The sequence below is a fragment of the Apodemus sylvaticus genome, chromosome 22 (assembly GCF_947179515.1).
Source record: "Apodemus sylvaticus chromosome 22, mApoSyl1.1, whole genome shotgun sequence".
In the NCBI taxonomy this organism is placed as follows: domain Eukaryota; kingdom Metazoa; phylum Chordata; class Mammalia; order Rodentia; family Muridae; genus Apodemus; species Apodemus sylvaticus.
The window spans coordinates 44,482,613-44,506,220 of NC_067493.1; the positions used below are offsets into that span (position 1 = coordinate 44,482,613).

General features: G+C 51.1%; 1 protein-coding gene across 1 annotated transcript in view; it reads right to left on the reverse strand.

Annotated features, from left to right (window-relative positions):
* Dnah10 (dynein axonemal heavy chain 10) overlaps positions 1–23,608 on the reverse strand; it is a 120,109-nt gene that overhangs the window by 54,291 nt on the left and 42,210 nt on the right. The window contains exons 22-36 of the mRNA XM_052167903.1: positions 21,654–21,770; positions 21,360–21,462; positions 18,738–18,916; positions 18,280–18,491; positions 14,486–14,639; positions 12,858–13,091; positions 10,404–10,526; positions 9,954–10,187; positions 8,685–8,908; positions 7,211–7,480; positions 6,925–7,108; positions 5,335–5,469; positions 4,652–4,804; positions 3,497–3,685; positions 589–735 (exon numbers count right to left, since the gene is read on the reverse strand). Of these exons, the coding sequence (XP_052023863.1) occupies positions 589–735; positions 3,497–3,685; positions 4,652–4,804; positions 5,335–5,469; positions 6,925–7,108; positions 7,211–7,480; positions 8,685–8,908; positions 9,954–10,187; positions 10,404–10,526; positions 12,858–13,091; positions 14,486–14,639; positions 18,280–18,491; positions 18,738–18,916; positions 21,360–21,462; positions 21,654–21,770 (2,658 nt within the window). The remainder of the gene's footprint in view (positions 1–588; positions 736–3,496; positions 3,686–4,651; positions 4,805–5,334; positions 5,470–6,924; positions 7,109–7,210; positions 7,481–8,684; positions 8,909–9,953; positions 10,188–10,403; positions 10,527–12,857; positions 13,092–14,485; positions 14,640–18,279; positions 18,492–18,737; positions 18,917–21,359; positions 21,463–21,653; positions 21,771–23,608) is intronic.

Here is a 23,608-nt window from a genome sequence, read left to right on the forward strand (position 1 = left end):
GGGGATGGGTCTGAGCAGAGCCCACATGGGCATCTGTGAGACAGCCTGCTGGATCCTGTCCGGACAGATACTCAGAGGGTGGAGAGATGGCTCAGCCACTGAGGGCACTGGCTGCTTGTTCTTCCAGAGGACCCGGGTTCAATTCCCAGCATCCACATAGTGGTTCACAATCATCTGTAACTCCAGGGCCTCCAAGAGGACCAGGTGTTTATGTGATGCACAGACATGTGTGGCCACGGTACCCATAAAACATTAGATAAATAAATTAAATGTCCAATCATCGCCAATTGAAGAGGAACCCATATTCCCACTTAAACAGAAGGCTCCTAGTGTCCCCTCGCCACCCTAAGATGACAGTGCTCTGAATTTTCATACTGCCACGGGAACTCTGAGTTTGATTTTAAAGTCACACATCTCTGAAGGCACCACCGGAGAAGACCAAAGCAAAGGCAGACAGCTCATGGGGGGGGATAGCGAAGACTTGAGCTTACAGACGGCCTGCTCTGTGCCACGTCCCCAGCCATGCCTTCTGCATGTGTACAGGAACTGCACTGAATCACACAGTGCCAAGGACGCCGTGTGGCCTACCTCCTGCAGTTCTGCAGAGCCTCTCTTCAGCTCGCCGGCCATGACCAGCACCGACTTCAGGGCCCGGAGCCCGAAGTCATAGTGATGCTGTTTCGACAGCTGCTCCCTGGCCAGCTTATAGAGAACCGTCATCTTCTTGGCCAGCGTCTTTTGACCAAAGACAGTGAGAAGACAAAAAAGCAATAGGATAAAGTGACAGATAGCACTGAAAACACATGGGTCAGCGAAAATACGACAGGATACAGATATCCCGGGGATGCTGATCTACATACAGACCCGCAGAACTGCTCTTCAGCATGTGAAAACACCAGCGTGCAGCCTCCTTTCTAACCAGAGTGTTAGAGAATCCTGCTATGAAAGTCCTGGTCCCCCGTGATGAGGAGGGGCTCTGAGCTCGGTGCAAAATGGGGGACTCCTTTTCTCAGTGGGGGCTTCCCTTCCTCTGCCTGACTTTGTCTGGAAGATATCCCGGAACACAGGTGCACACGGCCTTATCTGAAGAATCACCTCGCCCAGAGCTGCCTAGCTCAGCACACAGGCTCCACTCTGGCCTCCCACCTGCATTATTGTGACCAATTAGCTCTTTCTGCCCATTCCCCTAAAAGCCCTTATATCCCACCCCTGGGACAACAAAGTCGAGCCGTCTCCCTGAAGCTGGTCCCAGAGGTTAATCCGTGAGCACTCGTGGCTTCCCACACACCCCCTCCTGTTCCACTCACCCTCATGGACCCACAGGAAGGGGAGACCCACTCTACAGCACCCTGGGGACTCATTTAAAGAACATCCATGCAGGCCAGGAGGGGCTGACACATGGGAAGTGTGTTCAGGCGGGAGGGTCAGGAATTCAAAGCCATCCTGGGCTATAGAGACAGTTTGAGGCTAGCCTGGACTACACGAGACCCTGTCTGAAATACACAAACACACTTGCCAAGATCTATATCTTGCTGGGCAGTGGTGGCGCAGGCCTTTAATCCCAGCACTTGGGAGGCAGAGAGGCAGATGGATTTCTGAGTTCGAGGCCAGCCTGGTCTACAGAGTGAGTTCTAGGACAGCCAGGTATAAAGCCAGGATCTTTTTTTTTTTTTTTTTTTTTTTTTTGGTTTTGTTTTGTTTTTTCTAGACAGGGTTTCTCTGTGTAGCCTTGGCTGTCCTAGACTCACTCTGTAGACCAGGCTGGCCTCAAACTCAGAAATCTGCCTGTCTCTGCCTCCCAAGTGCTGGGATCAAAGGCGTGCGCCACCACTGCCCAGCTTAAAGCCAGGATCTTTACTGTCTTCAATGACAGTAGATCCCAGAGAGCCATCACCGTCCATTCACCCAGATGTTCCCGGCTTACCAGGACCTCAGCCTCTCTCTCACACAGGTGCCCTTGGCCCAGTCCCTGTTTCCTTTGTTGTTTTGCTTGGTGCAGGGGAATGAGCCCAAGACCACTAAGCTACATCTGTAGCCCTTTATTTTTTCCACACAGAGTCTTTGAATTTATAATCTTCCTGCCTCAATCCCCTAAGGGGCATGGATTAGAGATCAATATGAGCTACCATGCCCAGCCTGTTCCCCTTTCTGATGACTGCATACATTCCCAGGCCACAACAGCCAACCCTACTGGTCCCCAGGGCTTGTGTGGGAATTTGGATAAAAAAACGGACAAGAAATCTGGCCCTGAAATCCCAGAGTCCTGGCAGCTCGGGGCGGGGTGGGCCAGGAGCAATGAGAACCTTGAACGGCAGGCATCCTCTCGTGCACAGGGCTGGAAGGATGGCCCAGTGGTTATGAACACATATTGCTTATGTAGGGGGCTCAAGTTGAGTTCTAGCACTTGTGATGGACGGCTCACAACCACCTGTAACTCCAGTTCCAGGGGAATCAGATGCCCTCTTCTGGCCTCCATGAGAACTGCACCCATGGGCGCATACACAGACTCATTAAAAAATAAAATCTTTTTTTTTTTTTTAAAGAAGAACATACAATTGCAGGAAATGGTTGGGTGGCTCAGTGGTGGAGCACATGACTCAGCTGAATGAAGCACTGGGCTCCATCTTCAGCATTGCAGAGAGAGACAGAGACAGACAGACACAGAGAAAGAGAAAGAGGGACAGAGAGTGTTGCATGTGAGTGTGTAGTCATGTGCATACAGACCCAGAGGAAGAACTGGGTGCCTTCCTTTATCACTCGTCACCATATTGACACTGGATCCCTCACTGTTCTGACTAGTCTCCACCCTCCGATGCTGCGGTTACAGATGTGTACAGCAGTGCCCAGCTGTCTACATGGCTGCTGGGAATTCAAACCCAGGTCTTCAAGATGGTAGAGCAAAAGCCCTTCCACCCAGTGAGCCACCTCCTCGGTCCATACGTTTGAGAGAAGATGTCTCACTGAACCCGGGGTTGATGCAGAGCCCCGGGGACCTGGCTGTTTTCACCCCCAGAGCTACGATTGCTGGTGTGCGCAACCACACCTGGCTTTCATGTGGATCTGAGGATTTAAACTCGGGTCCTCGTGCTTGTGACGTGGACACTTTGCTGACCAAGCCATCTCCCTCCCCACACAGTGTGACTTTTAAAGGCCGACATGAGAGGCTGTCTCAGTGTCAGAGGGACTGGTTTGTGCTCTGTGGGGATCGTCACTCCATCTCTATACATAACTAGAGAAAGAACGGGAACGCTGGTGACGTCTGAACTTGGCGTGTGCCTGGGCAGCCAGCAGGCCACGAGACAAGCCCTGCATCGGCACGCCTAAGATGCCGCTTCTGGGGAGGGACACAAGGGAACCCTGTTACTGCTGTCCCAAGCTCTCAAGCATTAGCGCATTCCCAACTTAAGCTTCAGAGAGGGAGGGAGGGAGGGAGGGGAGCAGGGGCAGGGCGGGATCCTCACAAACACAAGTGGCGGCTGGCCAGCTGCACGCTCACCTTGGCCCCCAGGAAGCCCTCGGAGAAGAGCATGATCTCACAGATCTGCTGCAGGTCAGGCACGATGACCACCACAGGCCGGAACAGCGCCTTCACAGACTCGGGCAGCTCCGTGCGGCCCGCGTAGCCGGGGTTCATGGTGATGAAGATGCCCATGCGAGAGTCCAGGGAGATCTCCTGCCCTTCGAACTGGGGGACAGGAGAGGAAAGAGGGAGTGACACAGCTGCTGGTTCACATAGGAATTAGAAGCTGGAGGTCACAGGGCATCCCCAAGGGTTATGTGGGCAAGATGGGCTTCTAGATTAGCACAGAGTCCAAGACATCTCTGGGAAAACAGGCATGGTGTCTGGTCAGGTGTGGTGTCTGGTCAGTTGTGGTGTTTAGTCAGGTATGGTATCTAGTCAGATGGAGTGTTCTGTCAGGTGTGGTGTCTGTCAGGTGTGGTGTCTGTCAGATGTGGTGTCTAGCAGTTGTAGTGTCTGGCAGGTATGTTGTCTGGTCAGGTGTGGTATATCTGGTAGGTGTAGTCAGCTGTGTTATCTATCTAGTGAGGTGTGATTTCTGGTTAGGTATAGTCAGGTTGTGTTGTCTGGCCATATTTGGCCAAGTGTGGTGTCTGGTCAGGTGTGGTCAGGTGTGTATGATCAGGTGCAGTATCTGGTCAGGTATGATCAGGTGTGGTCAGGTATGGTCAAGTAAGGTCAGGTATGGTGTCTGGTGAAGTGTGATGTCTGGCCAGATTTGGTCAGGTTCGATGTCTGATAAGACACGTGCTAGGTAACCCTCACCTTCAGTGGTTTTAGGAACCTGCGAGTGTTCCCGTAAGAGCTAACAGAGGGGGGAACCTACCCTGAATGGGGGTACTATCTGCACCATGAGGTATCTGGACAAAATGAAAGGGAGGTAAAGAGAGAGCTAGGCTTTGGAGACACGGTGACAGGAGCTACCCTAGCCTGCTCTCCTGTCTGTGATGGACCAAATGAACTCATAAGTCAAAGTCATTTCTCCATAAGCGTAAGGCTGCTTAGTGTCTGGTCGCAGTGGTCTAAAAGGACGACTCGAGGTGGCACAGGCTTTGCAGCTGGTGTCCCTCCTGGGGCAGGATGTAGGTAGTGCCCCGCCCCGCCCCGCCCCAGCCCGCCCCCACCCCTCACCTGGAACGTGGTCAGCTGGTGGATCAGCGCGTTGCGGATCGTCTGGATCTGGGACGAGATGACAGACAGCACGGACGCATCGATCCGGTTAAACTCATCGAAGCAGCCCCAAGCGCCACACTGGGCGAGGCCAGAGAAGATCTTCCCGACAGCCTAGGGATTCCGTCAGGATGGTCAGGGCCTGTTCCTCCCAGGAAGGGAAGGGGGTGAGGGGGTTGCTCTTCTAAATTAAACCCTGTGCTGAGAGACTGGGAGCCCTGGCCCAGTATGACGCTCACAGAACTTTCTGGCAATCTTCCCAAGGCCCTCAGTAGGCCAACTCCCTCTTGGGGCTAGGTAATCCAGACTGCATATTTGTAGAAAACTCCAGACGGCCAACTGCTAAAATGCTGCAAAATCTGGCCACAGAGGGCGCCACTGTTCAGCTTTGCTTCAGTAAGGGCACTTGGGACAGTGGACCCAGTGTGGACCAAACTGAACAGTGGCGCCCTCTAGACTCAGGAGTACAGTACTGCAGTCCCTGGTCCCAGCAGCCTGAGTTCAGCTGTCACTGAGGGTGGGAGCCCCACCCTCCCAGCTGTCACTTGTCATTTCAGGAGACAGGTGACATACTTCCCAACCGCATCTGCACTGGAAGCCCTCTGCAGGGGAGTCCGGTACAAGCAGTGATGGTGAGCTCTTACCTTGTAATCCATGCCTTCGCCACAGTTTGTGACAACACACAGGAGGCCCAGGGCTTTGGCGAGGTCCTTGGTGGTCTCTGTCTTGCCAGTCCCCGCGGGGCCAGCAGGGGCACCTCCCAGATACATGGACAGCGCCTGTGGGCGGCCAAACGTAAAACACGCGGGTTCTGGCTCCTAGAAAGAGTGCCACTCCCGGGCTCATCCCTGGGACACATGGGTAGACACTGTGAACCTCAACTCCGTGTGTCAGCTCCAGTGTGCAGGGAGCTGTCCCAGGCTGCTGGCTAAATGTTATTTCTGAGTGTGCCTGTGAGAATACCTCAGAGCCTGACACTTTACAGTGAGCCAAGTTAGGCAGATGGTCGTTCTCAGGGTAGGCAATATCATCTACACCACCATCACCACTGCCACCATTACCATCAGCACCATAATCATCATCGTCATCATCATCACCACCACCCCCACCCCACCACCACCCCACCCCCACCCCACCACTCGAGAACTGGGTGAAACCAAAGGAAAAGAGAGACTCTTTCCACTTTGGCTGGGATAGTGGCCTTGTACGCTGACATTCCTCAGGGCTTCAGATCCAAATGTAAGCGGCTCCCTCTGGTCCTCTGTGCTGTCTGTCCAGCTGGCCAACAGCAGGCTAGGATACTAACTTGCCTCCAATCTCTCTGTCATAAAATGCTTAAGTTTGTGCTCTCCAACTGATCCTGTCTCTTTAGACCCCTAACTCACAGAAAGGCTTAATCATTTTGTTCCTGAAACGGGGTTTCACGTAGCCCAGATTTGTTTCATGTAGCCCAGGTTGGCCTAAAACTTGCTATGGAACCATCTATAATGAGATCTGGCGCCCTCTTCTGGCATGCAGGCGGAATACATGCAGGTAAGAAAAAAAAGTTAAAAAAATATAAAAACCTTGCTATGTAGCTGGGGGTGACCTTGAACTCCTGATCCTTCTTCCTCCACCCCGTAGCGCCCCAGTCACAAGCATGGCCACCATGCTTGACTAAAGTTGACATTTGTTTTTAGAAAGACAAAGGGCTCACGGTCCAGTGTTGTCAAGGGGTTCGCCCTTCCAATTGCTTGCTTGCCCCCAGGTACGGCAAAGTAGTGCAGAGACAAGTACGGGAGTGTGCTGTGCACGGTGTGGGCTTGACACTCAGCTATGAGCTGAGGGAGCCATCACACAGGCGCTGTGTGCAGACTCTGGTACAGCTCCGTGGTTAAGCTCTCGCTTAGTGAGTACAAGGCCCTCGGTCCTAGCCATGGTACCACAAACAAACGACTGTGCCTTACGATGGACAGCTAACACACTGTCCATGAGAAGAGACATGACCTCCTCCATGCCTTCTCATGGTCCAATACGCTTTAGTATTATACATCGTACACGTTTCGGCAATTTTCTATTACCCTCTGACTCCATCAACACTGCATAGGGACCACTGTGTCCCAGGGAAGATGTCCTCGGGGGGTTCACTTTTAACAGTGACAAGTCAGAGTCCAATGGAAGATGTTTCCCAAACTCAAAGCTAAGACTCATGTCTCGAACAGCCAGCAAGCTGTGTTCAGGGGCAAGCGTGTCACCTGTGTGAGCGTCAGGTAGATACGGTCCGTGAGGGGCGTGATGACCAGCCGCCCGTTGAGGCCCATGTACTCGTAGCCGTAACCGAAGGTCCCTGTGCACTGGCGGATGTTCAGTTCATCTGGCTCGCGGTCCCAGTAGAAGCGCAGCTGGCTTTCCCACTCAAACTCCCGGGCCTCAAGGATGCTGGTCGGGAAGGGGAAGGAAGGAAGGAGCCGTAACTGGGCGGACCACAGAAGGACAGTACAGTAAAGCAATCCCAGAATCCCTGGAGGGGGGGGGACCCACCTGCCCCTGATGAAGGAATCCACAATGTCCCGGGCGTGCACGTCAATGATGAGGACGGTGTTGTATTTCTTGCGGTCGTTTTTGCTCAGCTCCATGGTGATCCGTGTGACCAGGTCGTCGATCTGGCTGTGCATCTTCTTGCCGTAGTTCTTCATAGCCTGCTTGTCCCCTTGCTTGACCTTGTTGAAGACGTCCTCCACTTCCCAAGTCCACCACACCTGGCTGGCGGCCAGCACCACCATGCCCTGGTACATCAGCATCCAATCCACCCTGCAGGGGAAGCGTGCCGGTCACAGGCTAGACAGACAGTGGGATCGGTCAGAGCCTGCCCTGGAAGTCAGCTGCAGTGGTTCATGTGTCTGGCCAGGAGCAGGAGGCTTGAAGGTCAGGGAAATGCCAGGGCTAGACTGTGAAGTACCAGGACAGTGACCCCCTCGTGGGCTCCCGACTACAGATCTGCATATTCATCATATGACTCATCAATAGAGTCCTGGCTGAGAGTCTACCATAGAGGGGCGCATGCAGTAAGGCACCTGCCCATTGGGATCCTGTCTGGGCTGCCCCTGACTGCTAGGCACCGATCTCACAGTGAGGCCAGCTAAAAAGTCCCAAAAGGCTAGGGATAGCATAGCTCCTGGCACAGGACCCAGCATCTGGTGCCTGGAATGGAGTGGGCACTGAGAGTTCATATTCATTCATCCATCCATCCATTCATTCATTCATTCTTGCAGGGCTGGGTATCATCATGCATGCTAGGTGAGCATTCTACTTCTGAGGGCTTCTAATCAGATGTTCTTCCATTGAGCCCAGCCCCCAGCCCCTTACTGGGAGATTCTAGGCAGGTGCTCTACCACTGAGCCATGCCCCCAGCCCCTCACTGGGGGATTCTAGGCAGGCTCTACCACTGAGCCACGCCCCCAGCCCCTCATTGGGGGATTCTAGGCAGAGGCTCTACCACTGAGCCACACCCACAACCGCTAATTGGAGAATTCTAGGCAGGCTCTACCACTGAGCCACACCCACAACCGCTAATTGGAGAATTCTAGGCAGGCTCTACCACTGAGCCACACCCTAGCCCCTCACCGGGGGATTCTAGGCAGATGCTCTACCACTGAGCCACACCCCCAACTGCTAATTGGAGAATTCTAGACAGATGCTCTACCACTGAGCCACACCCGGAGGTCCTCACTGGGGGATTCTAGGCAGGAGCTCTGATGCAGGGTCATACCCCCTGCCCAATCTCTAAAAACTCTAAAAATCTCCCCCAAGCTCACAACCCAGTGCCTTCTCAACCTAGGAAGAACTACCCAGAGTTCATCATTTGAAACAGCGGTCAGCAGCTGGGTTGCCATGGCAACATAAGCAGCATTGCAGTGTCAGCAAGACTGCCCACTCACACTTGGAAATCACCCCCTGGCCCCAGCCACAAGATCAGACTCGCTCATCCTCACACACCCTCGCGCATCTGGATCACCTGCTTCTGTCTTCACAGTATCTGAAGATGGCTTCCTTGGTGATGAGCCTGTTGGTCCTCCTCATCTCATTCAGCACAGCAGTCATCCAGTCTTCCACACGGCCCTCGGCCCGGATGATCTTGCGGAAGTTCATGACTTCTCCCTCTGCCGAGATCATGGCGGACACGAGCTTCTCCCCACTGTCTCCGTCGAGGAAGCGCAGCATGGCTATGTTGTCATACATCTGCAGGACGGCGGGATGGGATGCTGGATTGAGGACAACCAGCCATCGTGGCCAGGACACTCTCAGAGCTACGCTAGACAGATGTCTACGACCCCGTGTGCTGTTTCCTGGCCAGGGAGACAGGCTATTTATACACAGCATGGTGCAAACCTAAGGCCGTGTACTGGCTGGTTTTCTGTCAACTTGACACAGGCTGGAGCTATCACAGAGAAAGGAGCTTCAGTTGGGGAAGTGCCTCCATGAGATCCCGCTGTGGGGCATTTTCTCAATTAGTTATCAAGCAGAGAGGGCCCATCATGGGCGGTGCCATCCCTGGGCTGGTGGTCCTGGGTTCTATGAGAAAGCAGGCTGATCAAGCCAGGGGAAGCAAGCCAGTAAGGAACATCCCTCCATGGCCTCTGCATCAGCTCCTGCTTCCTGACCTGCTTGAGTTCCAGTCCTGACTTTCTTTGGTGATGAACAGCAGTGTGGAAGTGTGAGCTGAATAAACCCTTTCCTCCCCAACTTGCTTCTTGGTCATGATGTTTGTGCAGGGATAGAAAACCTTACTAAAACAAGTGGGTTTTCAGAAAGAAGGAAAAAGACCTCTTCGGTGTGATGGAGAGCTAGTGTGAACACGGGGACAGAGCGGTCCAGGCACATGCAGCAGAGGGAGGGGTTGAACCTGGGGATCATTAATCAGCCCTAGACTGGGAAATGGAGACCATCTCAATGGAACCTGACCATCACCGCGAACCCTGACCGTCACTGCAGGCCCTGACCGTCACCGCGGGCCCTGACCATCACCGCGGACCCTGACCGTCACCGCAGACCCTGACCGTCACCGCAGACCCTGACCATCACCGCAGGCCCTGACTGTCACCGCAGGCCCTGACCATCACTGCAGACCCTGACCATCACTGCAGGCCCTGACCGTCACCGCGGGCCCTGACCATCAAAGCGGGCCCTGACCGTCACTGCAGGCCCTGACCGTCACCGCGGACCCTGACAGTCACCACGGGCCCTAACAGTCACCGAGGACCTGACTGTCACCGCAGACCCTCACCTTGATCATATGCTCTTGCACACACAGTGGGTCACTGTTACCCAGGATGCTTAGCAGCTCGTCATCGGAGATGAAGAAGAATCTGGGGAAGGCGTTCCTCTTGGAGTCCAGGTAGTCGTTGAGGCTCTTCTGGCACTTCTCCAGGCCCTCGCTGATGGTCTGCAGGTCGTGGAGGCGGTTTGGGGCCTCACAGCATCGCTTTATCACCGGGTCTTTCAGTGTCTCCCCCATGATCTGGAAGAGGTGGAGACAGTGGGGTGTGTCAGTCAAGGTGGCAGAAATACTGAGTGCAAACACACACACTCACACACACACACATACACACACTAAATTGTAAAGAAATATGTCTCACCCTGACCCACCCTCCCGCCCACTCTCACACTGACCACGCCCACTCTCACACTGTTCACTCTCACACTGGCCGTGTCCACTTTCATTCTGGTCACTCGCCCTCTTAAATATCCTGTCGATGTTGTCAAACTTCTTGGCCTCTTCCGGCAGCTGGGACCGTATGTCGCCACCAATGAAGATGCTCTCCAGGTACATCCACTTCCTCTGAACCAGCATCCAGATCTGAGAACACATCACATCAAAGTCAGAGGGTGAGCAGGGATGCCAGCAGCACACTCGAAACCCCTCCCTAATTCAGGACACATCCAAGTCAGCTCGGGGAGAACAAGAACTCACCAAGCGACACTGTGGGCAGAGACCTGGCCACCGCCCCTTCTACCTCACCCACCTAGCCCTCCTAGATCTTCACTTTTGCTTTCCCAGGTTTAGGTTAACTGTGGTCAAAAGGAGTCTAAAACTACAGTAGTTGAGAAGGTGTGCAGAGAGAGGACATTCACACAGTTCTGAGATACTGCTGTCACAGGCACTCTGTGTATTAATAGTCACTGTGGCTCGCCTCTGAGCAGCCTGGACTTGTAAAACTGACTTTTCCGTGGGTATATGTGTACTAGGAAGCAGTTGTATGGGGTTCGGTACTATCTGGGTTCTGGGCATTGTCAGAATATCTCAGAACAGATCCTGGAGAGTTGGGGGATTAGTGGGCAGGGATATAACAGTTTAAAGAAGATTTACTAAAAAGCAAAATAATGTTCCTCACTCCAGTCATGGGCGGGGAGGACACATCTAGTTACATGTAGAACTTGGAGCCCTGCGATTGTCAATGATATTCATGACAAGCCTCATGCCACCGTCTCAGCCATTCTGTTTCCAGATGCAGACATCAAAGAAAGCAACAGTGAAAGCCAGACACATAACTTAGTTAGGAGCTCCCCCAGCAGCACTGCCTTAACACCCAGGACCCGGGAGGCAGGAGCCACGTAGACGGCCACCGAGCCATGAACAGATACATCAAAGGTAGTCTGGCCATGCCACAGAATATCAGTTAAGCACGAAAAGGAGAGAAACAAAGACAGATGCCCCCGTGTGGGTCAGCCTTGACCATCTTATGCAGACACACAGGCCTTGTGTGTGACTTCACACATGTGAGACATACAGAACAGGCCGACGTGGAAATAGAAAGGCAATGTGTGGATCCTAGGCACTGGGGATGTGGGAGCTGGGAAGCGATGGCTTGGGGGTTTTCTCTCACAGTGCTGAGAAGATTTCAGAACCAAATGGAGGCAGAGTTTGTATAATACAAATACTCTAAGGGCCCCTGACCTACACATTCTAAAGTGGTTCATTTCATTGGTGAGATTGCTCGGGCTGGAAATTGCCCACTGTTCAAGCACGAAGACGTGGGTGGAGCTTCCCAGAACCCATGTCACACCTGGGCATGGTGGTGTGCTTCTGTCACACCAGCCCGGAGAAGGTGGAGACAGGAGGATGCTTGGAGCTCATGGGCCGGCTGGTCTAGGCAATCGGTGAGCTCCAGGTCCAGTGAGAGACCTTGTCTCAAAAAACAAGGAAGAGCCAGGCTTGGTAGCACATCACTTTAACTCCAGCACTTGGGAGGCAGAGGTAGGTGGGTCTCTGTGTTTGAGGGTAGCCTGGTCTACAGAGTGAGTTCCAGGACAGACAGGGCTACACAGAGAAACCCTGTCTCATAAAACAAAGAAAAGATAGATAAATAGATAGATAGATAGATAGATAGATAGAACAAAATGGTCAAATTTATATTACATAAAATTCATCTCAATAAAAATTTAAATCATAAAGAAGAGGACTGGGGAGGTACCTCTGTGGTAAAGAGCTTGCCTTGCATACATGAGACCCTAGGTTCAATCTCCTGAAAAAACACACACATATATACACAAACACATACACACCACCACCACTGTCACCATCACCACCAACACAACACCAACAATAACAGCAACAAAACTATGTCCTGCAAAAAAGCTTTCACAAGTAAAGAGTCAAAGACAAAAACAAGCACAAGTCCAAAATGTTCAAGTATGAAGGACCAGGATCACGTTTCTTTGCCAGAGAACCAGGATATGTATGAGAAAATATGCTTGTCTATGGTCTGGAGAGGAGAAAACCCTCAGCCACTCAGAGATAGTGAACTGGGCCTGACTGATCTGGCTTACTCACGGAAGCCTGGTCCAGCACTGTTGGCACGGTACTGACCCACCACCCAGTATGACAGGCCAAGCTTTCAAGCCTTCATGAAAAGGCAGATGAAAATGTGAAGCACTCATGCAACAAGAACAGGAGGTATGAAAAAGGAACAGGGACGTTTGAAAAGGCCAATTCGGAATCTTAGAAATTAAACATTAGTTCCCTGAAATCAAAACTCACCAATCTTCCCAACTGCCCACTTGCCCCCACCAAATGCCCTTTTACCCCCATCCCACCTGAGTCAAGAGTCCTTCGTTTCTCAGCACAAATGTTCCCGTATAGAATCCCCGCAGGAACGGGTGGCGTGCTGTCTATTTCCTTTGCTCTCACCTCGATGACCTCCCCTATCAGAGACAGTGTCTTCTCCCACTTGTGGACGGTTTGCAGAAAAGGCCCCACAAATCTGCTCCCGGAGATGCTCTGCAAATTGACGGTGTTGTCATCCAAGCACTGGATAATATCATCCACAGACCCTAAGATGTAGCCTCGCTCCTGTGTGCCTTTGTAGTACTTGACCACAATGAACTTCATGTTCTCCCAGGTGTCTAGGATTTCCTTCACGGCCTGGTTGGGAGAGTGAAGAGAAGCATTTGAGCCCACAGACGGAAGAGCAAGACCCTACTGTGTCACCGTCTGTGAGCAACTCAACTATTATCCCAGCTCAATCACAGGAAAGTTGAGATTCTCACAGCAACAGTGTTTCTGCCTACGAGGCTTGCACTCTGCCATGTAGGATCTCATTTGACCCCCACTCCAAAAACAAAAACAAAACACATCATTATACAGAGATAGGCTCAGAAAGGTCACGTAGGGTTCCAAGGATGCTGCCAAGTACCAAAACTGAGGTCTCAACCCTGCAGCTTCCTGTTCAGCCAGGGGGTCTTGCCCTGTGTTCATTCCACTGCTAATCGAGAAAGTGCACATCCAAAATGCAAAGCCCATTATCATTCCATTATCTGAAGAAATCCACACTGATATGTGCTCATGTGTATGCCTATAACAAGTGTGAATTATCTCTAGTGAGGCAGGCCCCTCAGCATGCCTCTGAAAGATTCTCTTAATCATGTTCAGTTAGACAGATCTGCCCACTGTGGGTGGCACCATTCCCTAGGCTAGGGTCTTGGGCTGAATAAAAAAAAGAGAAAGCAAGCCAGGCATTAACATTCCTGACTGCAGACACTATGTGGTCAGCTGCCGCACACACAGCACTCCTGCCATGCCTTCCCCGCAGTGACAGACTGTGCCTTTAAACCATGAGCCAAAATAAGCCCTTTTCTCCTTCAGTGGCTTTTGTGGGGTATTTTGTCGAGACACTGAGAAATGTAGCTAAGACAATGTGTGTGCATACTATGTATATGTATTTGTTTAGAGGTGTGTATATGAATATGTACACATGCATTGCATACATGTACACTGTTGTGTTTTATACATGTATATGGATGTGTCCACACGTGCCATGTGTCCATACATCTTTTAGCTTTTTGTTAGCTTGCATTAGTTACATAAAATGGGTTCACATGGCATCTTCCCACTCTCGGTACGTACTTCAGTCTTGTGCCTGCATCTTAAGTAGGGAGCAGCACTTAGTAGGACAACAACTGTCTTCAGTGTCCAGACTTGGAGGGATGTGCTTATTTTTCATTTTTTCCCAAGGGGTGCCTATTCTTCATCAATAAGTAGAGCATGAAACTATAGTCAGGGATATCAAAGAGGTAAACAAAGGCAGAGGTTCTATTTACTTAGATACTAGGGAAAGTTTGAAAAGATAGCCTTTGCTGGGAGCAGCGGAGCATCCTGTGATCCCAGAACTTGGAAAACTGAGGCAGGAAGATCACGAGTTCAAGGCCAGCCTTGGCTGCATGCTACAAACCCATCCCAATGAGCCAAAGATTCAGGAGGAGTGTCTGGAGGTCCTGGGTCCAGCTGCAGCACGGAGATTGAAGGTACTCCTTCCGCACCTTCTCAATAGCGACCTCCTTGACGGCCGCAGTGACAATCTCATTGAGCACTTCCGTGTGTTTGTGCAGCTCCATGGCGAACATGTTCTCCAGCGTGAAGGTCTCCGTCATCTCGAAGAACACGCCTGTTTTCTCCATGAGCTCTTTCCAGTGTCTGAAAAAGTGTTGGGTTATCAATAAGCACCCAGACACGTGCAAAGATGAGATTAATCATTCCCGGTTCAGCCACAGGAAGTGGCTCTGTGGGAGAGCCTCCACAGCGACACGGGACAGTCAGGGATTATACTCCCGAGTTCTTCCAAATCTTCCTCCCTGAGTTAAAACCAGGAAATAGCTGGCAAGCCCTGTGCGTGTCTTTGCTGCTGAGAAAATGTGTGGCCTCTAGTGTTTCCGACCGGGCCTCTGTCTGTGGGAGAGCCTGGTGTCAATCACAGAGCCCTAAGTACACTGGGAAGTGTTGGTCCGGTGCTGACTCTGCTGGGCAGTGCCTGGTAACCACAGGCCCAGTCCTGGTCTCAGGGAAAGGATCCTCTGACTGGACAGATGGCCAACAGTGTAGCAAGTCTACAAATTAAATACCATCTTGTGTTCACAAGGGAATGTGTCCTTAGAAATACATCACCAGGAGATCTCAGGTAAGAGTGAACTTCACAGAGTGCTACACGAATCCACGTGGTCAGGCCTGTGACACATCTGGCCCTGCGTGAAATGGTGTACAGTCTGCTACCGACCAGATCGCTGTGACCCACTGATAGGTGGCTTAACTTCAAACCAGTTGTTTTATGCAGAGCTGGGGACAGGACTCTGGGCCTTAGACATGTTGGGCAATTGCTCTGTCACTGAGCCACAGTTTGTAAGTACTAACTGTTCTGAACGGTGGGGAGTGGTGGGGGGACACTGAATGGACTGGAGTAATAGTGTAGGCCTGTGAAAGACTGAAAAAGGACCCTATGGATCTTGAGGCTAGCCTGGACTATTGCCTAGACCCTGGCTCCAAAAAAAAAAAAAAAAAAAAAAAAAAAAAAAAAAGAAAGAAAGAAAGAAAAAAGAAAAAAGAAAAAAAAAAAGAAAAGAAAAAAGGAATGGGGGGGGGGTGAGATCCCTGACATCAGATGTGACCCTCAGCTATGACAAACAGGGAGGGACATGGCCAGAACCTGGGAACTGTGGGCTATAAGGTCACAGAATGGGGGTCTTTGTTTGCTGCAGAGAACAGCTTCACAGTGAGCAAAGGATGAGGGCTTTGCAGGTCTGCCAGCGAGTCCCGAGTGCTGAGTCCCGAGTGCTGAGTCCCGAGTGCTGAGTCCCAAGTGCTGAGTCCCGAGTGCCAGCCCCGTTGACTGGGCCTATGGCTGCCACTCGGGACTCAGCAGGACAGAAACAGGTGCTAAAGCCACAAGAGCCCAGGAGAGCTGTCCTGGCTGGTTTTGTGTCAACTTGACATAGGCTGGAGTTATCACAGAGAAAGGAGCTTCAGTTGGGGAAATGCCTCCATGAGATCCAGCTGTGGGGCATTTTCTCAATTAGTGATCAAGTGGGAAGGGAAGGGCCCCTTGTGGGTGGTGCCATCCCTGGGCTGGTAGTCTTGGGTTCTATAAGAGAGCAGGCTGAGCAAGCCAGGGGAAGCAAGCCAGTAAGGAACATCCCTCCATGGCCTCTGCATCAGCTCCTGCTTCCTGACCTGCTTGAGTTCCTGTCCTGACTTCCTTTGGTGATGAACAGCAATGCAGAAGTGTAAGCTGAATAAACCCTTTCCTCCCCAACTTGCTTCTTGGTTGTGATGTTTGTGCAGGAATAGAAACCCTGACTCAGACAAGAGCCCTTCTTGCTTGTGTGAACGGGGCTGTGGGTTCGTCCGCTCCCTGGGACTGACATGGAGTGCCTGAGAAGGGAGTTGATGGTGAGAATGTGCAGATGGTTCCGCCTACGGTCATCCTGGCTGTGGTGAGGGAGAGCCATGTCCAGGGACACGGGATGTGGCAACGTGTTCAATCTCGTGACTGGGTGGGGAAGTGGGGCCTGAGACCAACAGGTTCTACCTCCTAAAGTCACCTAACAACAGTGTCTCTACTGGGGACCAGGCCTGCCACACAGGAGCCTCCTGGGAACATTCTAGCTCCAGACAACACCAGACTGATTGGTAGGAAATGAGGAGATGACAACTTTCTCACTAAGTAAAATCAAGTCGCTTGGTGTGACTCTGTGACCCCGGGACTCCACGACCAGTCTCTGGGATGTGACAGAGGAGGATGGGGCACACCAGGGGGGAGCCACAGAACCCTGGCTAACTCCCGTTGGCACACAGCAGGTTGGGACGAGCCATCGACCCGAGAGACCCAAGTTCCATCTAACACCAGAGGACCTGTGCACCCTGCACAGTAGCCACAAGCCATATGTCACTGCTGGGTGGCCCAAGACCTACTGGGCTCTACAAAGCCGGTCAGATTTCAAGGTATGGTTTTTAAGGAAGTCACATGTCTCAGTTACGTCTGGAAATGGTGTCTCAGATATTGCCTTGGTTAAATCTATCAACAAAGGCTGGTGAGATGGTCCAGCGGTTAAGCGCACAGGCTGCCCTTGCAGAGGACCTGGGTTCATTTCCCAGGACCCACATGGAGTTTCCCAGTCATCTGTAACACAAGCTCTACAGGATCTGATGCCCTCTAGCCTCCACAGGCACACAGACATAAAAACACACAGATACACGCACACGCACACGCACACGCACATGCATAAACATAACTTAAAATTTAAATGATCTTTAAAGTGTATATGGAGGTGAGGGTTGGGATTCATTTCAAGCCAGGTATGATGGCTCTTGCCTATAATCCCAGCGTGTGGGAGACTGAGAAAGACTGTCATGAGATTGATAGCCTGGGGTACATAGTGACTTTCTAGGCTAGCCTGGGCTATAGAGTGGAAACCTATCTCACCCCCAAACCCCCAAAAAAGACTTATCTCACTGCTCCCATTCCTTTTTCCCCTTTGGTTTTTAAGGCAGTGTGTCACTGGATATATGGCCCAGGCTGGCATGGAACTTTCTGTCCTCCAGCCTCAGCCCCACAAGCCCTAGGACAACTGGTGTGTATGCCATGTCTGGTTCTTTCTAGTCTTTTAATGTGGCACTGAACTGGCTGGCTTTGTGTCAATTAGACAGCTTTAGAGAGGAAGGACTCTCAGGTGAGGAAATGCCTCCATGAGATCCAACTGTAAGGCATTTTCTCAATTAGTGATCAATGGGGGAGGGAGGTCCCCTTGTGGGCAGAGCCATCCCTGGGACTGGTAGTCTTGGGTTCTATAAGAGAGCAAGCTGAGCAAGCCAGGGGAAGCTAGCCAGTAAGGAACATCCCTCCATGGCCTCTGCATCAGCTCCTGCCTCCAGGCTCCTGCCCGGTTTGAGTTCCTGTCCTGATTTCCTTGGGTGGCACACAGCAGTGTGGAAGTGTGAGCTAAAGAAACCCTTCCCTCCCCAACTCGCTTCTTGGTCCTGGTGTTTCCTTGTAGCAGCTGAAACCCTAAGACAGGCCCCTAAAAAAAATCACAAATAGGATTGGTACCCCGATTCCATTTCTCCTGGATTCAGCTGATCAAATCCTGCTTTTAAAAAGCAGACAGACAAGAACATGCCTTTGACTGAAGCAGCTGTTGGGGTCATTTTTATAAAATCGTTGGCACTGTCTTACAAACAACCCAGTGACCTCTCGCCCCTGCTTCTGAATTGCTCCCGACTCTCCTGAACTGTACACGTTTGAAACCTGAAGTCCTTCTCTGAGCAGAGGGAGGACGGAACTAACCTCTCTCTCAGAGCCTCATGCTTCAGGTCCAGAAGCAGGGGGATGGAGTCTTTGAACGCCTTCATCTTCGATTCCAAATAAAAGGCCACGGACAAGCTGCGCACCTGCCGTGGCAGCTTGCGGAGGTTCTTGAGGAAGCCTTCGATGCCTTCCTGCAGGTACTGGACATTCAGGTTGATCCAGAGGGTCTGGGACCATTCCTCTTTGGCAATCTAGAAACATTAGACAAGACAGCATCTTGGGGCCTGACTCAAAGGTAAGCAAGGGGCAGGGTGCTCTGCTAGCTCTGGCCCCTCCCCTGCTCCCTCTTCAAAGGAACCTCCGACTTAAAAAGGCAAGTGTTGAGGCCGAAAGGAAGGGGCCATGCATGGACTATCTGAGCCCCTCCCGACACAATGCCGCGCCCGCGGGCTCGCGCCCCTGTGCCCAGCCCGGGAGCCCCCTGGGAGGGGCTGTACCTTCAGAGAGTCGTACAGGTCGTAGATCATGCGGAGCCCGCCCATCTCCTTCTGCACTTTGATGAGCTCAGGGTACATGGTGATGGGGAGATCGAAAAGCTTCTCGGCGTTGGCCAGTTCCTGCCGGTTCTTCTCATGCTTCGCCAGCTCCTTCTCAAAACTGCCCAAGAGTTCGGAGCCTGGATGAGAAGTGCGGAGACAGTGCGAGTGAGATGCCTCTAGCTCCAGCACTTGGGAGGCAAAGGGTTGGGGGGCGGGGCCCTGCAAGTTCAAGGCCAGCCTATCTGGATAGCAAGTTCCCAGGCAACCGGGCTACAAACTGAGCAGTTTGTTTAAAATGTGTGCGTATATGTATGTGTGTGTGTGTATGTGTGCGTATATGTGTGTGTGTGTGTGTATGTGTCTGTCTCTATGTATGTGTATATGTATGTGTGCATGTGTGTGTGTGTGTGCACACACACGCGCACACGCAAGTATGTAAGATTGAGGGCCAGCGACATGGCTCACTAGGTAAAGACGCCTGCTGCTAAGCCTGACAGCCTAAGTTTGATCTGCAGGAACCACATGGTAGGAGGAGAGAACTAACTCCCACAAGTTGTTCTCTGACCTCTACACAAGTATTCATTACACACACACACACACACACACACACACACCACACGTATTCACACACAAATAAGTGTCGTGGATAGCCCTGGGCTTGTATTTTGATGCTAATTCCACTCCTCAGAGGGACTGCAGATAAGGAGTTCCCTTGTGAACCTATTCCCCACCTTAACTTTTCAAATAAAGGCTTGAGCCAATGATTGGGCAGGAGGAAGTGGGAGGAGCTGAGAGTCTAGGGGAGGAGCATGGGGGGGATAAACAGGAGGGGAGAACCTATGGGGTAAAAAATGGAGAGGCAGCTGACAGAGGGAAGCTCTTGGCCTGGAGAAACCACAAGTTATTTGGGATAATATAGATGGAAATAGAGCAGTGGAGTGGGAGGTCGCCCAGTCTAGGCTTGAAGCTTGTTTTGTTAACTGATTGAGTTGAGCTTTCTTTTTCGGGGAAATTGGGTTGGAAACAAAGTAGCAATAAATAAGTAATTGTAATATTTTTTTTTTTTTGGCTTTTTCAAGATAGAGTTTGTCTGTGTAGCCCTGGCTGACCTGGAACTCACTCTGTAGACCAGGCTGGCCTTGAACTCAGAAATCTGCCTGCCTCTGCCTCCCAAGTGCTGGGATTAAAGGCGTGCGCCACCACCGCCCAGCTAATTTTTTTAAGTAAGAATAAAATAAAGTCAATTAAGAAATCAGCCATTGGGGCTGGAGAGATGGCTCTGCAGTTAAGAGCACTGACTGTTCTCCCAAAGATCCTGAGTTCAATTGCCAGCAATCACATCACAACCATCTGTCATAGGATCTGGTGTGTTTGAAGAAGTGATGGTGTACTCATATACATAAAATAAATAAATATTTTTTTTAAATGATACAAATGTGTGTCTGGCACTTTTAAAAAAAGAAATCAGCCATTAATTATTTCTACACATAAGTTACAGGGAGATAAGTTTAAGACAGCGGGCTTTATCTTGTCCCAGCAACCAAAAGACCACTTGCCCTGCAAGACCTTCTGAATAGAGGGTTGACCCCACCGAGCAGTGGCAGGCAGAGGCAGGCAGGTTTCTGAGTTTGAGGTCAGCCTGGTCTACAGAGTAAGTTCCAGGACAGCCAGGGCTACACAGACAAACCCTGTCTCGAAAAAAAAAAAGAAAAAACGAGAGAGAGAGAGAGAGAGAGAGAGAGAGAGAGAGAGAGAGAGAGAGAGAGAGAGAGGAAGAGATTCGTAACAGTTGCAGTTAGAAAGTAGCGATGAAAATAATGTTTTGGTCCCCACAATGTGGGGGTTGTATTAAGGGGTCACCATGTTAGAAAGGCTGAGGACCGCTGATGTAGCGTAGGAACGGTGTGTCCCTGTTGCTCTTTTGGCTGGTGGCATATGAAGGACATGTGTCACATTTTGTAGATGAGATATCCCCCCAAAAAGCTCTGTATTGTAGGCTTGGTCCCTGGCTGGTGGGTCCAGACCCTGAGAGATGCCCAGATAGTAAACGAGTCCTCAGACTCTCTACTTCCTGGCTGCTCAGCAGGTTGACCCCAGTGGAGAAGTGCCACATGACCACAGTGACATGGTCACCAGAAGCGCGAGTCAGAATAATTGTCCTTCCGTTTAAACCATTCCTCTTCAATATGAGTCATAATGGCAGAACTCTGGCAGACACCGTAGGCAAAGAGCATGGTCATGGTCTAAGTCCAAAGAATGGCTGTAGAGGGACAGAGGGGAGGGTGGGGCACACGCCCCTCCCCCCCCCCCACACCGGCAGAGGCTGAGTGGTGCCAGTGGCCTCTGAGTCTGACTGCAGTAGGGACTTGCTGGATTCTCTGGGAGTAGACCACAGCCCAGACTCTCCTTTATACACCTTGCACTGAGTCTGCCCTGCCCTCAGAGCCCCACTAGACCGACCGACCTTGAAAACTCCCACTGAGGAGGAAGCAATCAACGCTTCTGTGACAGCACGATTCACTTTCTGTGAACCTCTCAGGAACCCCCAGACCTTCAGCACCCCCATCTCGGCAGCCTCACCTTTATCAAGGTCTTCGCCCACAGCCCCGGGCCCTTCACTGTAGAAGCGCCTTGCAAACTCATCCAGCTGACTTCGGTAGTTCATTATCTCGCTCCGGGTGATCTGAGGGAAGGAGGTCGCCCCTTAGCTTGGCTCCGCCTCAGTGCGGGGTTGGGGATGGGGGGGTTGGGGGTGGGTGGGTGGGGTTGGGGGTGGGGGGCTGGAACCCAATCCCTCAGACGAGGCGCCATCACTCCCGCGCTCAGCCTTGCCCCCATCCTCCAACCGCACTCAGAGTTGAGGGGACACCACACCTCCGTGAAAGTTCGCTTGATGCCTCCAAGTGCGTGTTCCACGTTCATAGATTCGGTGAAGAGAGTTTGCCACATGTTCTCGATGTTGTCAACCAGTTCCTGCTCGGCTTCTGTGGGCTAGAGAGACGGGGAAGGAAAGACAGACAGAGGAGAATGGGAAGGAGAGAGACAGGACCGATTACCAATAAAGTTGTAATTGAAGTTTCAGGTCAAAACTGCTCACTCCCACAGACCCGTATTTCCGGTTGCACCCAAGAGGGCAATTTGAACAAACCGAAGAGAAGGCTGGGTTATTAAAGTTGTGCTCTTGGGGTTGTTTGGCTGGTTTTGAGATTTTAGGTTGGTTTTTTGTTGAGGTGGTTTTTAAAGATTTTTTTATTTCTTATATGTGAGTACACTGTAGCTGTCTTCAGACACCCCAGAAGAGGGCATCAGATCTCATTACGGATGGTTGTAAGGCACCATGTGGTTGCTGGGATTTGAACTCAGGACCTTCGGAAGAGCAGACACTGCTCTTAACCCCTGAGCCATCTCTCCAGCCCCTTCTTTTGTTCTTTTTGTGTTTGTTTGTTTGGTTGGTTGGTTTTTTTAGCCGCGTGTGTTTGCCTGTGTGCACAATGCCTGCAGAGGGCAGAAGAAAGCATCAGGCTTCCTGGAGCTGGAGTTGGGGTCACCTGTGAGCTGCCCGATGTGGGTGCTGTGAACCCAATGTGGCTTCTCTGGAACGCAGCAAGCTCTCTTAGCCACAAAGCCATTGCTCCAGGCCCCTGTTTGTTTGTTTGTTTGTTTGTTTCAGAGGTAATATTTCACACATCCCAGGCTGACCTCCAATCCACTGTATAGCCAAAGATGATCCTCCATCCTCCACCTACCAAGTTCTAGAAGTATATAAGTGTATATCACCATGTCTAGGAAAAATTGTATTTTTTTTTAAATTAAAATGACATCTGGGACAGGTTTAGTGGCACGTGACTTTTATTCTGGAGGCAGAGTCAGACAGATCTCTAGGAACTGGAAGCCAACCAAAGCTTCATAGTGAGGCCCTGTCTCGGTGTGGGAGGCACAGAGGAAGGGACAGGGAATGGGGATGGGGGTGTAGACATAGCTGAGCTGGCTCACAGTTCAAAAGTACTGGCTGCTCTTCCAGAGAACCAGAGGGATCCCAGAGGGATCTGATGCCATCTTCTGGCCCCTATGGGTACTGCACTGATGTTGACACATGTTCACACACACACACACACACACACACACACACACACAATTAAAAGAGAAAAGGATGGGCTGGAGAGATGGCTCAGTGGCTAAAAGCACCGACTACTCTTCCAGAGGTCCTGAGTTCAATTCCCAGCAACCACATGGTGGCTCACAACCATCTGTAATGGGATCTGATGCCCTCTTCTGGTATGTCTGAAGAGAGTTGACAGTGTACTCACATACATAAAATAAATAAATCTTTAAAAAAAAATAAAAGAGAAAAGGAAAAAAAAACTAGTTTCTTGAAATCAGACCAAAAATACTAGTCGGACAATAACCTTAGAGAGATGGACTGTTGACTCCTTCATCAAAACAAATAAACAGAAGCCAGAGACAGCTATAGCATCTTCCCAGAAAGAAAAAACAACCATACTGCATGCAGAGAAGGCTGGGGCTACCAGAACCCTTGCACACACCGACATGAATACACCGCCAGAGTTAGTAAAACTGGGCATAAGAATTCTCTGTAGGGGCTGGAGAGATGGCTCAGTGGTTAAGAGCACTGACTGCTCTTCCAAAGGTTCTGAGTTCAAATCCCAGCAACCACACGGTGGCTCACAACCATCTGTAATGAGATCTGATGCCCTTTTCTGGAGTGTCTGAAGCACCTACAGTGTACTCACATATAAAAATAAATCTTAAAAAAAAATTCCCTGTAACCCAAAAATCCTGTGTCCGAGTTTATGACTGCCAAAGATGCA